General features: G+C 37.9%; 2 protein-coding genes across 2 annotated transcripts; both read right to left on the bottom strand.

The window, feature by feature from the left end:
• Positions 1–438: 438 nt before the first annotated feature.
• Positions 439–2,846, bottom strand: LOC120896387. The gene is made up of 2 exons (XM_040300453.1): positions 1,777–2,846; positions 439–680 (listed from the first exon to the last, which is right to left on the bottom strand). The coding sequence occupies exons 1-2, from the start codon at positions 2,617–2,619 to the stop codon at positions 672–674; spliced, it is 852 nt and encodes a 283-aa protein (XP_040156387.1). The 5' UTR covers positions 2,620–2,846; the 3' UTR covers positions 439–671.
• A 6,513-nt stretch (positions 2,847–9,359) lies between these two features.
• On the bottom strand, positions 9,360–16,954 carry LOC120896842. Its single transcript, XM_040301326.1, has 5 exons — positions 16,516–16,954; positions 11,147–11,182; positions 10,912–11,072; positions 10,662–10,825; positions 9,360–10,425 (listed from the first exon to the last, which is right to left on the bottom strand). The coding sequence occupies exons 1-5, from the start codon at positions 16,583–16,585 to the stop codon at positions 10,077–10,079; spliced, it is 780 nt and encodes a 259-aa protein (XP_040157260.1). The 5' UTR covers positions 16,586–16,954; the 3' UTR covers positions 9,360–10,076.
• Between the last annotated feature and the right edge of the window lie 226 nt (positions 16,955–17,180).

Raw genomic sequence — 17,180 nt, 5'->3', positions numbered from 1 at the left:
ATCGTGACATTCCGTCAGCATTTCCGTGTTCTTTTGATGGTCGATATCTAATCTCAAAATTGAATGATTCTAGAAATACAGCGTAATGTTGCATGCGAGTTGCTGATAGCGTTGGCAAACCTTTCTGTGGTGATAGAATTTGAGAAACTGGCTTGTTATCGGTTATTAAGATAAATTTTCTTCCATAAAGATATCGGTAAAACTTTTTAACTCCGAAAATAATCGCATATGCTTCTTTATCCACCTGAGTATATCTTTGTTGGGTTGGTGATAGTGTTTGAGATGCGTATTGAATTGGATATTCTTTGCCATCTGGATAGATGTGACTTAAAACGGCGCCAACTCCGTAGGGCGAAGCATCTACTGCTAGAGCTATTGGTAAGCTAGGATCGTAGTGTACCAAGATCCGTTCAGATTGCATTTCCTTTTGATCCATTCAAATGCGTCCTGGCAACCTTCATGCCATTCGAAAGGAATTTCGTTTTTAAGTAAATTATTTATGGGATAGATCTTTTCACTTAAATTTGGGATAAATCTCGCGTAATAATTCACAAGGCCTACAAAAGCTCTTACCTCATCTTTGTTCCTTGGTTTTGGCATTAGTTGAATGGCAGTAATTTTCTCCTTCATTTTGTGAATACCGTACTTGTCGATCCTGTATCCACAGTATTCTATGCAATCTGCAAGGAAATTACATTTGCTTTCATTCACTCTCATATTATGGTCTTGAAATCGTTTTAAAACAGTGCGCAGTCTTTCCACATGGGTCTTGTCATCAGGAGCTGTTATTTTGACATCATCTAAAAATACAGAAACGCCTGGAATTCCTTGGAGAATCTGTGTGATTTCTCTTTGGAATATGGCTGGGGCAGAAGCAACCCCGTACATTAACCGTGTTGGTCTGAATAGTCCCATGTGAGTGTTCAGTGTTAAAAATTCCTGATGTTCAGGTTTAACTGTCATCTGTAAATATGCCTGCGCTAAATCTATTTTCGAGAATTTTTCTCCCCCAGCCATGTTAGCAAAAAGCTCCTCTATTGTGGGCAAAGGAAACTCGTCTATTACCAAGTTTTTGTTCACCGTTAATTTATAATCTCCACACAATCGTACACGGTTTCCTGATTTTTTTACGGGTACTATTGGTGTAGCCCATTCACTGCGATTGACTTTTATTAAAATTCCTTGATTTACTAAATCGTTAATTTCTTTCTCGACACTTTCTTTTAATGCAAATGGTATAGTACGATTTTTTAGAAATATTGGCAACGCATTTTCTTTTAGGATAAGAGATGCTTGAATATTTGAAATCTCTCCTAATGACTTACGAAAGACTACCTCGAATTCTTCTTTTAATTTTTTTATCACTTCTTGATTAGTATTAGAATGGGTGACAATTTGATTTACGTACGAGTTCCCCTTACTTAATAATTCGTTCCAATCAAATTTCAAATCTCGCATCCATGTTCTTCCTACAATAGGTCATCTTTTAGACTCTACCACAAATAGTGTTAATTTTGTTTTAGCATTTTCCACTATAACACTAATTGTACCAAATAACTTTATAGATCCTCCACAATAGCTTTGTAATTTTATATCTGATTCTCTAATAGGGATATCTTTAAACCATCTTTGTTTGTCGTTCATACTGATAATAGAAAACGGGGATCCTGAATCTACTTCAAATTGAATTTTAGTATTATTGACTTTTAGTGTTATGTATATTTTTGCGGTATGGTTTGCATTTTGGTATAAATTGTTGATCAAAATTGAGTTTACCTCTTCGTTCTCCTCGCTGTCTTGATGTTGTTCATCAATTAACCTCACACTTTTGCTTCTATTGTTCGTGCGACAGACGCGCTGCAAATGTCCAATTTTCCCGCACTTTTTGCAGACGGTTCTTTTGTGCTTGCATACATATGCAAAATGTGATTCTCCACATCTATAACACTCGACGTTTTTCTTCGTTGTGTTGCTCACGATGTTTACTTCTTTCACTTCAGCACCTCTGCTATTCAGCACTTCAGCACTTCTGCTATTCAGCACTTCAGCGCCATCTCCGGCGGCTTCCATGGCTAAAGCAATTTGCTTAGCTTTTTCCAGTGTTAGATTTCTTTCTTCAATCAGCCGGTTGCGTATTCTTGGATTCCGTAAACCAAAAACTAGCTGGTTCCTGAGCGCCTTTGTCAAATATTGCCCGAAATCACAATTAGCCGCCACTTTTTGCAAAGCCGTGATGAACTCCGTTACAGTTTCGCCTTCAGTCTGAAGTCGTTGACGAAACTTCCATAGTTCCACCATTTCGAGGGGTTTCGGGTCGAACAGCTCATCCAGACACTTCACTATTTGTTCGTATGTTTTGTCTTCTGGTTCTTCCGGAGAAATATGATCACACAATAAATTGTATGAATCAACACCCATGTAATGCAGAAGCATGGCTTTTTTATTATTCGATTTAACCTCAAATACCGACATTGCTCCTTCGAAGCGTTTCACCCAGCGGGCCCATTGCATGAGCCCTTTGTTAAAAGGTTCCATATCGAATTTTGCCATTGTGGTGCGTTGTTCACTCTGTGCGATGTTCTGCTTTGTACCACTGCTTGTTGGTTTCTCTTCGATCATGACACTGTCTCCACTTATACCCGATTGTTTCAGCTTTTCTTTAACTGCGTAGCGCTAGCGTTCCAGGGTTCTCAGAATTTGTCACTCGTCGCCAATTGTTATAACTCGTGGAAGGAAGACACATGTGTTTCGTTCGTAGTTCAGACACAGAGTGCCGTTTATTCTCACTGACAGCTGTTTGCTACCCAACTAGCAGTTTCTGTCGATGGACAGCTGTCAGACGTATATGACAGGTGGCATGTTGAGTTGGAGTCGGTATCATGACGCCGATTGACCGGCAATGCCTTGGAATGGGTTCGGATCGGTAGGTTCATGTTTTGGTCGATTGCATTCCGTTGATTTGTCCGGCCGTAGCGGTAGATCCTGCAGCAACAAAGTCAAGACAACCTCTTCCCCGGGTGGTCTACAAGTGGGCAGAGTATTAGCGACAAGGGCCCCCGGAAAGATGGTCGTTGGGGCTCCGTGGCTGGAGAACCATTTGCACCTCCCCTCCCCCCATGTGTCTCAGTATCCCCTCCTCCCGGTCATCAGTTACCATTGACAGGGGCCTCAATTCGTCTTTCCGCCTTTCATGAACACCTTCCTTTCTTTGACCGATGGATCATAACATTCCGGAAGATGGCTGAATACAGAAACGACACATACCATCTCTTCATTGATTTTAAAGCCGCATATGATAGCATAGCCAGGGTAAAACTGTATGACGCTATGAGCTCTTTTGGAATCCCGGCCAAACTGATAAGGCTAGTTAGAATGACTATGACCAACGTCATATGCCAGGTGAGGGTGGATGGAAAACTCTCAGGACCTTTTGCTACCACCAAAGGTCTGCGCCAGGGGGACGGGCTTGCCTGTCTCCTATTCAACTTGGCGCTAGAGAGGGCCATCCGCGACTCGAGGGTGGAGACTACGGGAACCATCTTCTATAAGTCTACCCAGATCCTGGCATACGCTGATGATATAGACATCATTGGTCTGCGGCTCTCCTATGTAGCAGAAGCCTACCAAGGCATTGAACAGGCGGCAGAGAGCCTCGGATTGCAGATAAACGAGGCAAAGACCAAACTGATGGTGGCAACATCAGCGGACCTACCAATAAATAATCCGAATCTACGTAGGCGTGACGTGCAGATAGGTGATCACACTTTTGAAGTCGTCCCACAATTCACCTATCTTGGGTCAAAGGTCAGCAACGACAATAGCATGGAAGCTGAGTTGCGCGCAAGGATGCTGGCTGCCAGCCGGGCATTCTACAGCCTGAAAAAGCAGTTCACCTCAAAGAACCTGTCGCGACGGACGAAGCTGGGACTATATAGTACCTATATAGTACCGGTACTCACATACGCCTCTGAGACATGGACACTGTCCAAATCTGACGAAACCCTCTTAGCCGCGTTCGAGAGGAAGTTGCTCAGAAGGATGCTTGGCCCCGTATGTGTGGAAGGACAATGGAGGAGCCGCTATAATGACGAAGCTATACGAGATGTACGGCTACCTCACTGTCGTACAGTGTATGAAACTCGCCAGGCTACGCCAGGGGTGGGCTGGCCATGTTGTACGCATGGAAACGGACGACCCAGCCCGTAAAGTCTTTTTAGGCCGTCCACAAGGATGGTAAGCGTGGTAGGCCCAAATTGAGGTGGCAGGATGGCGTGGAGGCGTCCGCCATTAAGGCCGGGATAACGGACTGGCAGACGAAGGCGCGAGACCGTGAGCGGTTTGGGACACTCCTGAGGCAGGCCAAGACCGCAAAGCGGTTGTAGCGCCGGATAAGTAAGTAACTAAGGCAGCTTCATCGCCGCAATGTTTGTTAACGGCTTTTTTAAGCGCCACAGCAACTCATGAGCTTTGTCCACACGCGAGAAAAAGATAGCGCTATGGAGGGAAAAAGCACGGACGACGGCTGACAGCGATTGGCCGTCTGACGCACCAACACATCCAAACCTTCGACAGCGCGCTCAGGCGAGGGGTATGAGGCAGAGCTCGACGAGCTGCTTGACAAATTTGCCGTTTGAGGGAAAAAGAAGGCATGGTAAAATTCTCCGAACGCCTTGATTTCTTCCGTCGCTTTGCACAGCGGGCAATGATTTCTTCCGTCGTTTTGCCCAGATTGCTGGATTTCCAAAACTAAAAATCATGTTTTGTAAGTGTAGTGACCATTTTAAGCAGAATTCGATATGATATACATCGTAATTAGTATATAAATGACTTATGACTGCGGATTGTTCGAGGTCTCCCCATAGTGTAGTGATACAGGCAGGCGTTGACCGACAACGGTTGTTGTGCCAAGGAAAAAGAAGATAATGAGAAGATAGGGTAAGCGCTGTGCGATTGTTCAAAATGTTTCTAACTGTAATTTTGTGTGGTGTACGATCACCTTAATCTAGAAACCGGGTACGCTGTATGTAAAAGCGTAATAAATATGCGACACAAATACTAACATGCGATACTCACGCGTACGTACACTTATGTACTATTTATCCTCAGAAAGGATACACTAACACCCTAAAATGTATGGGCTTCCGGGGGCATAAAAGGGACCGAACTTTTAATAAACAAACCATTCGGATTTTGCAACTCTAAGAAACCTCGTTTTTTTTTAATTTTGCATATTCGGATCACGAAAGAAATCTCTCTTCCCTCTTCACCCCCTATCTGCGGCATAGGCTAATCAAATTATTTGAGAGAGCAACTAGCGGGAAGGTTAATCATTGGTGTCGAACGGTTGAGAAGATCGCTGTTACGGAACAATTCGGCGCCGAAGCCTTTACTCGGCAGTCGAAGGCATTGAGATTGCCAACATCGGTGAGACCAACCAGAGCCATTTATAACTGCAGACTAGCCGCTCCGTACGATTACCGATTACATTTTTTGATATTCGATTGGAGCCACTTCTGTTTTTTTTCATAACCATGCCATCATAAAATGTTAATATCTAATATTTATGACTCATTGAAAGCGATTGTAGCCGAGTAAAAATTATTTGCACTCCCCTTCTACAAGATGAATCAATGTACAGTCAGTCCAAAAAGTATTCGTCTAGCTGAATATTTCACAGAAAAAGGCAAATTATGGCCGCAATACGTATGGGGCGATAAAAGTAATGATGAGGTTTGATAAAGGGACCATCAATACACACGTTTTGCTAAAAAATAAGCATTTAAATAGTGCAATAGCAACCAAAATACTTGAAAACTAAAAAAAAGTCGTTTGAAGGGCGCGCAAAAGTATTCGTCCATCTAGCTTTTTAATTATTTACACTGGACAAACACTACGTAGACGTGAATTAAATTTATTATTATCAATCTGCTAGTGACTTCCTTCTAAATTAATGCATTTCTGTTGTTTCAATTGCACTTCAAGCGGTCAGAGAGGCACTAAAGGCGGGGGAGTTAAATGATTGGAGCATGATGGCGAAATTCGTATCTTTAACTTATGCATAACCTATCCTACCCATTTTTGAAGGTTACAAAATGTGTGGTAGGCTTCATTTGATCAGCGTTTGGCCATTTTTCTGACACTAATTGTGTGACAAACTGCCATGTAAGCAGCCATATTTGACGGTTAATCTAACGAAGGAAGCAGTTTAATGTCCAAAAAATCAAATTTTACCAAGGAATAAGTGCATTTTGTGATGGCCAATAAGATCAGGACAAGAGATGGGTCACATTTGGTTGATGGGTCATGCTGCATTTCATCGTAGCTGGTCATGTAATAGCTTCAATGAGTGAGTTGTTACAAACATGTTTTGTTTGAATAATACCGTACCCAGAAAGTGGCCAAATCTGTTAAGGTGCAACAAATAATTCAGGAATTTGTTTCAAATTAGGCTGTACTAACATATTAAAACATGTTTAAATCGCCAAGGTCATATGGCCGACGTCTACCATAGCGAAAACAGTCTACTTAGATGCATCAGCCAGATCTCGTGTAACGGTAGCATCATGGAGTCATGATACTAGGGCTCAGTGAGGTAAGGTGAGCTAGAAAAATGGTTCAAAATTATAGGAGACGAGGTGGAGAAAAATATTAATGCAGTTTTTAAGTACTTTGAGTCTCATTTCTGAGAAATTTTACTTAAAATGTATCACATGTTTCAAGAACAGTCGAGCTGGAGAACATACAGGGCATTGTCATTTGCCCGAAACTCCAAACAAGCTGAAACCAAACTGATGAAAATGATTTAGTAGACTCTCAATATGATATCAAATGCCTTTTTTCAATGGAACTTGGCCACGTAGTCCGAAAATGCAATATTTCTACCAGAGAATAATTGGAACAAGTCTTTTAGGATGAGTCTGTCAAAAATACGCCTTTTTAAAGGTTCAAATGAGTTCTTGCGTTGTGCAGGTAGTCACCAATAGGCATAAATGCAATAAAAAACACGATCAGGACATTTTTTGATTCCATAACGTTTGTTTTTATACGCATATTATGCCAAAAGTCTGATGGACGAATACTTTTTGCGCGCTCATCAAACGACTTTTTTTTAATTTTTTAAATAATTTAGTTGTTATTGAACTCTTAAATGCTTATTTTTAGCAGTACTTGTGTATTGATAGTCCCTTTATCAAACCTCATCATTACTTTTACCACCCCATGCCTATTGCAGCCATAATTCGCATTTTTCTGCAAAATATTCAGCTAGACGAATACTTTTTGGACTGACTGTACTTTCCAACCTCCCCTCAAAACCAAAATGAAATGATTACGCTTAAGATAGAGGGGTTTAGATTAAGGATTCAAATAATCGATAGCTTATTAATAGATAAGCTCACACAGTCCATACCTCAATTCGCGAATCATTCAAGACACTTCAAGTGCTAAAAAATATTTGCCGAGCTTTATGCGATCACACATCACGAATCTTCGTCAGATAAAATTATCGTAATTTACCAAAAAATTTCGTACAATACGAGTTCTTGTTATAAGAAATGAATATACCACCACTTGGAACTTGAAAATTAGTGAAAAATAATGTTTAAACACGTTATATTACAAATTTTCTCTTGATCTGCCGAAAAATTGCTGGCCAATATTTTTGTTATTCATCCTGCGATGGATAGCTTGGATTCCTTGAAAATGATTCGCAACAGGCTGCTAGACTTCCCCTACCAAAATGAAAAAAGTGTGGTTGATATAACATAGCAAATTTGTAAAAAAGAAACGAGTCAATTTGTTTAACAATAATGTTTTTAAACATTTTTTTTATAAATATTGGGGTATAATTTTTATTCTCAACTGTGCGGCCCGCGCATGACTGAAAAACTGTACTTGCGGGCCACTGATCAAATGAGTTTGACACAGCTGATCTATAGCAATACGGTCGTTTTGTACCGTTCCTCCTGAATAAAAAATATATCTTTCGAGCTATGTCAATGTTCTGTTCAATTTGGAATTAAAATTTTATTAAATAATTTCGGCCATAATTTGTCAGATAATCTAAGCCTTGAAGATTCTGAAATTAACTGACATAAAAAGTACTTGAAATAAAATGATGTTTTAGTATTGTTGAGACGTTATCAACAAGATTCTTTCTTTCACCCGAATGTACAATAAATTTGAGATACACAAGCGTCTTTTAAGCAACGTTAGTTTATTGTGGCTAAAAATCAGTCGCTTGGATCGGGGATCGGTGAAAGAATGGCTAAAGATCGTAACCTTTGCCACGTTCGGGAATTTTCGTGCTATCGGGACTGCTCGGCCCGATCGTTATCAGAACGACTCCACTTCGATAGTGTCCTCTATTGGGATTGAAGGAAAACACGACTGTGCCATCGAATTAACCATTAATATTTATTTTAATTTTTTACACTGGCCCAGTGTTTGCGAGCCAGGCAAACATTCTTAATAGTACAATTCGATGATGGCTGTTGAGTTTTTTGTTCACGACCGTAAATACTTTTTTTTCTAGCTCTTTTACGCCTGAATATTTTCTTGCGCACTAATAGGTTTACATCCCCTGTCTGGTTGAAGTGCACTGCATGCCCTTTTTGTTCCCCCGATAGAAATGGCGATTCACTTCTCGCTAAATCATTTGCAATGATTATCCAAAACAACTTTAACAACACAACACTTATTGGAACAACATATGTCATATCCGCTTGGCGAAACGTAATAAATTCGCATAAACTATTTAAGCACTACGAATCAGTTCTCTGTATGGTTCACTTCTCCTGCTGCAAGTTCACTTCAGTACAACTATGTTCCGAATTTCCTCAGGAGCTTTATATCGCTGGCAACGGGAGAGATGCTCAAGGAATCAACACAATCAACTTAACTTAATCCGTAGTCCTTTTCTTAAACACGCGCGTAATCCTTATAACCTATTTCCTTGCACAGTAATTTGTCTTTTCTTCACTTCAGCACGGTGATTCCGATTTGCCTCAGGAATCATTATTAACCAGCAACGGGTGAAGCAAGGGATCACAATGTGGAGAAAATTAATTATTTGAAAACGAACGAATTTTTAGAATGTTAAGACATTATCAACAGGATTCTTTCTTTCACCCGAATGTACAATAAATATAAGATACACAAACGTTTTTTAAGCAACGTTAGTTTATTGTAGCTAAAAATTCATAGAAGGAAAACACCACTGTGCCATCGAATTGACCGTTAAAATTTATTTTAATTTTTAACAAGTATGTTGAATGGTAAAATAACTGAAAGAGATTCTCATTTAATTCATTTATTTCTTTCTTGATTGAAATGATCACTAGATATTTAAATTTGAAATATATTTTTTACATTTATATTGTTATTTTATAATCCCTGCTTACTGTCTAAGTGTATTTACAATATTAATTGTGTTGGTGAGGGTTTGTTTTGGAATAACAGTGCCCGTATTATGCACGGAATAAACGGTTGGCGTACGCCAACAACGCATCCATAAAAGCACGTTAATGAATGTTCTTCATATGCTCTGGCATTTTTGTTTCGTACATAAGTATTTTGCAAATGAATATCTATCACCAAACCAGCCACTGATGAACCTTGCCAAATTTCGAGCTCTAGTGCAAACAGAAGTAAAGTTTGGCAATATTCATCCACTGGTGATAAGATCGTCATTTACACGTTAATACTATCATTTTCCTAGCAATTCATGCTTTGCAGGCGCATGAAGCCATGCGAAAGATGGTGGAACAAGCGATAAAATTCAACGATAGTACCCGATTATGGGCTTACACCTAATCCAAGGGCATAAAAATATACTCTTTGTATTGTGTGTCACGAAATACACTACTTGATAACGCAAACTTGTGATCCCGCTCTGACTTGTATGTCGCTGAATACAAAAATTATATATATATATATCTGGATTATATATATATAACTGAATTTTTGACCGATTTCCCTTTACCCCAGACAATGGCCGCTCTTTGACTGCTTGCAACTTGACGTTATCATTGAAATGTTACGTTAGATTATTGATGGAATCATTTTATGCAAATAATTTATGCGTTTAGCTGGGTCGAGGATTTATTGTTATCAGTCAACAGCTTCCGATTGAACTGCGTATTTTTAAGAAATGCATCATTGTCTGACAACCTTGCCGCAGCTGCTACGGCTGCATTAGTTAGCAATATTTGACTCACGTCGTTATAATTTGGTAAAAATCGAGCAATGTTCGCATTGTCTTCGAAGCCATTATCTGAACTAGTATATCGATGATTTGCAGCAATAGATTGCGTCTTTTTATTGTGGTGGTGATCTTTACGCAGTATATTAGGGACGGCAACTGCCGTTAGAAGTTGCTCATCTTCAGGTGGTACATTTTGTTCCGTTGATACAAGGGATCTCAAACTGTAATATAGGTGTTAAAAAATAAAGTGAATACATTTTTACATTAAAAAACTGTAAATTTTTGTTTTCTCTTAATTTTTTCTGTAATAGTTGGTTCTTTTGCTATAAAATAGCTGCATTTTAACCATATTCTTAGTAAGTTACATGCACATAATTTTACGTTACTCGTTACGTTTAAATTATCCAACAATGATAAAAATTTTGTACAAAATTAAAAAGAAACAAATTATTCTTACTCATTGCTATTATCCGCTAATTTTCCTTCTGCACTGCTGGGTGACTCTGAACCAATCCTCAAGGAATCCGATTCAAATGAGCCTAAACCGTCGCTGTATACATACGTAGATGATTCCATAGCTGGTGATGGGTATATGATCTTGTTAAAAGGGTAGTATGCATTCTGTGTGATTACAAAAATTAAAACGCCACATTATGAAATGAATTCATGTGCTTGGCATGTTTGTATGCGGTTGGAAAAGAGCGTACCTTTTCTGGCAAAACTCTTATCAAAGCCCATCGTTCCGCGCCATTTAAAGCAGCTGGGAGTGGGTGAGATTGGTCCAGCTGCTGCTGTGGTTGAAATTGTACAGCTCCCGGCACATCACTGGAAGCCATATGCCCCGGTTGGCCCGCGCGTTTGCCATGAGCTGCAAGAAATGTTCATAAGAGTGTGTTGTCCAGCGCTACTCGGTTGCACCATAGTTTTGTGTCTAACACTTACCTCCCCAGCATGAATGTCCGTAGCTCAGGCAGGATCCTGCAGGGCGCATAGCGTGATGGTAGGATGAGAAAAAAGGTGAAACATTGGTTAATTGGTTTCTGTTTTGATCGTCAGACTGTACAAAAATATTGATACATGATTGGATACGCTAGAAAGCTCAAGTTCGATTCCACCGAGTTTACAGTCACGCATATAGGAAATCCCAAATCAATTTTTTACATTATAGCCATTGTATGCCCTCTTGGGACCGAATGTGATTATTTACCAAGTTTAAAGTTCAAATGGTTAAACATTGAAGTTCATTTTAAATTATTGAAAGTCAAAGAAGTCCAAGGATCTTTGTTTGTTAAACTACAGTATTCACTATAAGATTCAGTCGTCACCTAGAACGATTAGACAACATGCTCGTCATGGGTTCGAGTACCAAATGGACTGTTCCCCCATACTTATTATTAACTATCCTGCTACGGGTAATCAATAAGTCGCTGAAATCCAAACTCACTAGTGGTTCAGTCAGCTATGGATCGACAACTGTTGTTGTGCCAAACAAGAAGAAGAAGAAGAAGAAGAAGAAGAAGAAGAAGAAGATATTATTCAGAGCCGAATGTGGCCGTCAAAGGACTTTAATATTAAAAAAGAACAACAACAAATACCTACTACATATTATATGTGTTTGCGTGTTTTTTTTAATTAATAGAACTCTTTTTGATCTGATCTCGTGATCTCGTAGTACAGTCGTCAACTCGGACGAATTAATAACGTGTCCGTCGTGGGTTCAAGCCTACAATGGACCTTTCCCCCCGTAGCAAGGATTGACTATGCAGCTGCGTGGTATGGATTAAGCATCGATAGCATTATATGCCGGCATGTCCGCGTTGGACGTTACGCCGAATAGAAGAAGAAGAAGTAGTTTACAGGCGGTCCCGAGATACACGGTTAATGATTATTTGGCATTTTACAATTTATGTGTCAAATAAGTATAATTTGCCCAAAGAACTGTCAAATTTGGAAAATCGCGTATCTCCGATCCGCGTATTACAAATACCGTGTATGTCGGGGACTACCTGTAATTCGTCCATACGGGGCTAAAACCCATGACGAGCATGTTATAAAGGGGTGCTAGTTGACAACTGTGTCACGAGAATGGCTCCGTGGATTTTGTTAGTGGGATTTTAAAAAAATATTCAATTCTGTGGGTTTTTTGTAAACAGTCTTCCGGTGTGTCTGGTAGCCTTTTTATTTTATTTTCTCACTATCCCTCTTGCCTTGTTTGCTCTCAAACAGAATGTTATCGTTGAAGTTGACTGTCATTTGAAGCATCCTATGGCCCTGTAAATATATCGTCATATATTGCCCGCTCAATACAGTGAATGGATTCCATGAAATGACTGCGTTATTTAAAATAGTGATGATTTTGTTTTAATCAAACATGTTTCCACGACAATTAATTTTAAACTGTCATGTAGCGTTCCATTAAAAAAATCTGTAATATTTTCTTCCCGTGGCATAAACAACTTCGCGTTGATCGTGTCCGCGTTATACGCGTAATATTTAGTAATATTTAGTAATATTTAATATTTGGTGTAAGTGAAAGGATCTACGCGATCCTGTAAACAAATATTCAGTCCAGCCTTTGAAACATTGAAACTACCTGTTGCTGATGGGAGAACGTTAAAATTTTGTTTTGATAATAAAAAACAAACTGAATTAATCAAATTTCTGTATATTTGTATTATTGAAGTTTGATTTTCTTCTTTGAAAAGTAATAATTAAATGTTTTGTTAGTATTGTCAAGATAACGCGTCAAGAGGACGCATCGGTCCATTGATGTCCTACAGAGTAAATGTATTGTATTAAAAATAAAAACAATGTAATAATTATAAAATGACTAAAACAAAAGTGTATATTTTTTCAGGCATAAATTAAGAGAGTTACGACCGTTCCTACGAGAAATAATTGAAGCGTTACACGGTTTGAAGCATTGTGTATAGTTAAATGTAAGTATAATTATATATTATAACCTGTAAACTAATAAAACGCTAGAGAGTACTATGGTTTGTCATGATTTTTTGAAGAGATAAACCTGTTTCTTTTAAAACTGCTTTGTGCTATATCAAAATGGTTACGAATGAGTTTATTACCTTGCTTGGATTGTAAATATATTACGTATATTGGTTAATGATTCAAGGTTATATCTTACCAAATCTCACGGTTACGATAGGCATCAAAGCGTACGACCTAACAACAGGACTGTCGTTGGTTTAAATTTTGAAAGGAAGCAACCTAATAACCATAGCTGTTACAGATAGGTCATAACGAATAGTCAATTTTATAGGTGGAAATAGTCAATTTTAAAGGCAACAAACCGATAACCTGCGTCTTGGGTCAAATAAATCTAATAACAATCAATTGTTCATGCATATTGAGTCTGCTTTGCAAATTTTTCATCTTAGTATCGTATCACCGGCAAGCGAATGAACTTCTTGTGCAAATTCTTAGTATAGGAGAAAAAAAGGCCAAAGGGTATGAAATAGTATCTGATGAAACGTATGAAACTGCTTCTGCAAATTTGCTCCAATTGAAATTTTGGAAGTTCAGCATTACGAATGGATATATGTATCCTTTTATTGTTGTCTGTAGAATCTTTTGTAAAGCTGACGCACATGAGTCCATATTGTTAGGTTTAATGGACAGTTGAATGACGAACCCGTCATCAATTAACAAACAATATTGACGGTGTGGTGTTACGGACTATTAGATTGTGTGTGCGTGTATCAGTTATCACATGTAAACGGGTAAAATAAAAAAAAATGAAACACAGAAGAAAAAAAAAAACAATCCAAAAACCAAAACACGTATATTATTTCAATTTTATTTTTTTATAGAAAATGTAATGTGTTGAAGATATCTGAAGGAAGATGATTTTGTCTATTTGTGACATGTTCGAGAATGGTGAAATTACTAATAGGAGAGATCGTTAGGAATATTTCAAAAATATAATTGTCGAGGAATATAGTTTGAGCATCGAATTATTATAAAGTCTTGCTTCTACCATTTAAATTTCTAATAGTTTATCAAATAATGATTTTTGTTTTCACTAAAAGTTATTTTATAAAACAAAATATAGCGTTTGTTCAAGCTGTATTAATTTTTAACCAAGGTTTAATGGACAATGTATGGCGGAAAAATGTCGCAATATAAATAATCCTCAGGCGGCTGGCATTTTTATTGTTCTTTTTCTTAATGTCAAAAGTATGCTAGATGGGTTCAGAAAGGACTCGTTATTTACATTTTCTTATAGATTTATGATACACACAAAAGGGTTTTTCTTATGGGAGAAGTAAACTGAAATGCAAATAATTTTATTTGCTTCAATCTGTGAAATGATAAACGAATGCGATTGTGCTCGCCTTATACGTGACCATGTTTATCTGTCCCTTCAACAAATTGGTCGAAAAATGTGTGTACTTTATGTACCCCTTAAGGTATTTTTTTAGCGTAATTGAAGTAAAGCGTTTGTGAAGACGAATATGTATAATGTTATTAAATTTTCAGAACAATATATCGTGACGTCATCGATCGATACCATCGTTGGTAGCAGAAATTCTAAATACAACAACGTATAAAATGAGTGACGCAACAGTGTGTCAACATGTTTTTTAGCTTGGTTTCTGGCTCGGAGAAGGAAATGGAAACGAATATGCCTTTCAGCGATTGTTTTACGGAGGCTTTGGCACTTTGTGTACTTGATGCAATGTCAACGATGCGCAACTTATCATCACAGCCCTGCAGCTTGGCCCTTCATCTCTAAACAGAGGAAATGCTTTGCAACAAAAGGATTACGGAAAAATGGAATTCTTTCACATAGGAAAAGCTGGTTGGTTAATCAAACAGCATGTTTGTTTTCCTGAAATACGTAGAAAACAAGTCATACGGATTGAAAAAACACAGGTGAAATCACACAACAATTTTAAAAATCATTGCAGGTTCTTTCCAACTATGTATTTAGATAAACTCTGAACTGTAGACAACCTACAATAAACACATAGACGCGTATAGCTGAAAAAAAATCGGGATACAGAATTTGAAATTTTGAGAAATTGTTTTTTTCGTTTTTGATTGAATGAATGATGGGGCTGTGTTTTTGATTATTAGCAATCGTGATATCTCTAAACGGAACTGCTTATTTACCGCGCTATTGAATTGTAGAGAACTGAAATAAAGCAAATACTGAAAAATAAGAAATATTTTCACTCATTCCAAAGAGTTGAATTACGTTTCGTTTTTGATAGAATTATCGACTTGTATCTTTTTTTTTCTTTGGCACAACAACCGTTGTTGGCCAAGGCCTACCCGTGAACTAATGAAATGAGCTTGATTTTCAGTAACTTATTGTTACCATAGCAGGATAGTCAGTCCTACACGTATGGGGACACGGTCTGTTCGGGGCTTGAACCCATGACGAGCATTTGTTAAGTCGTACGAGTTGTCGACTGTACCACCATATCGGCCCAATCGACTTGTGTAACACATGTAATTAATTTGATGTTAGACTTGCTGTTACATTTAACTGTTGGACCAAAATTGATACCAAATCTATGTTCCAAAATGTATTATTTATAATATTAATCAGGTAAGACATACCGCACTCAACACGACCAATTAGTAGTATGACGAGTACAAGCCATAAGAATCAAGCGCATGGATCGCGCTTAAGAAAAAATGCGCTTTTAAATAATGCATCCAGCTTTATTGTTTCACACTTCATTGAATATTATGCATTTTTTTATGTTTACTTCATTTTTTCAACAACTGTTAAGGAATTGCCGAAGAAACTGTATTATATTTAAAATATTTTCATTATCGGCATTTCCCCGTTTACCTTAGCACGGCATTTACCTTAGCAATTTTGTGTCTTATTAATATTTTTTAACGAGCAAAACGATCTATTTAGTCATGAATGCTTTATGTCGGATTAAGCTGTGTAAACTTTTATATGCTAGCCCACTGTATTGTTACGAACAGCTGGATCAGTCCGCTCGATGATAGCTTTATAGACATTCAATAATGATTTAAGGATTTCTTTGAAATTTCTTTAATTTATATGTAAAACTGTTCATGAAATATAGTTTTTATTTATTTTCTCTAGATACTATTTTTCATGTTATAAAAATCAGCTTTTAGCAATACCGAAGCCGTTCATACTGAATAAAAAAAACAATCGGATTTTTCTGTTTAAAATTCTAATGGACTGTCTAGTCTGTATCTTATTTGTTTATACTTATGCCTTCGAAAATTGCTTACTACTACTTCATTTTTTGGATATGATGCTTCACGCATTGCTATTTTATATTTTAACATTAACATACCTTTGATTTGTTTTGAACACACACTGACGAGTATAATAAAAACAATGAAACCTCGAATTTGATAGGCCATATTAGATTTTACTGTGAGCAGGAAATAATGCAGCTTGCACAATATCAATTTTGCTAAATACTTTAATCTCGTGATATGCAATTTTTAAAATTTGTCACTCAATGAAATTAGCAAAGACCATCATCACTGCTGCGTTTTATCTTATATTATGTAGCGCACTGCACAGCTAAAGTAAAACAACGCAATTCCGTTCAACTAAAGAGTAATGCTTTCACTTAAAAGAAAAATACAACAACAAACGCTGACTATTTACGGCGGCACACTGGATCCACTAGATCTTCACTTCAACAGTAAAGTTGGTTGTTTTTAGTTGTTAAAACGAGTTATCGAGGTAAAGTACCGGGAGCTACTGCGAGTTTCTCACGTCAGCTTCAGTATATATAGGAACAACCGAAAATTTACAACCCTATCGACCCGACGTATGATCCATCCCGTTCTCCTCATTGATAACAAGGTATACGCGGGTTTCAAAGTATTCAACATGCGCAGAAGATGGATAGAAAGAAGAACGTTATTTCACTTAATGGCGAGGTAAATTATGTAGTTTGATGTTAAAATAAAATTATTTTGGTGGATATGTAACGTGGTGTTGTAG

This window comes from Anopheles arabiensis, chromosome 2, assembly GCF_016920715.1.
Source record: "Anopheles arabiensis isolate DONGOLA chromosome 2, AaraD3, whole genome shotgun sequence".
In the NCBI taxonomy this organism is placed as follows: Eukaryota; Metazoa; Arthropoda; class Insecta; order Diptera; family Culicidae; genus Anopheles; species Anopheles arabiensis.
This window is presented reverse-complemented; position numbering and strand designations above follow the sequence as displayed.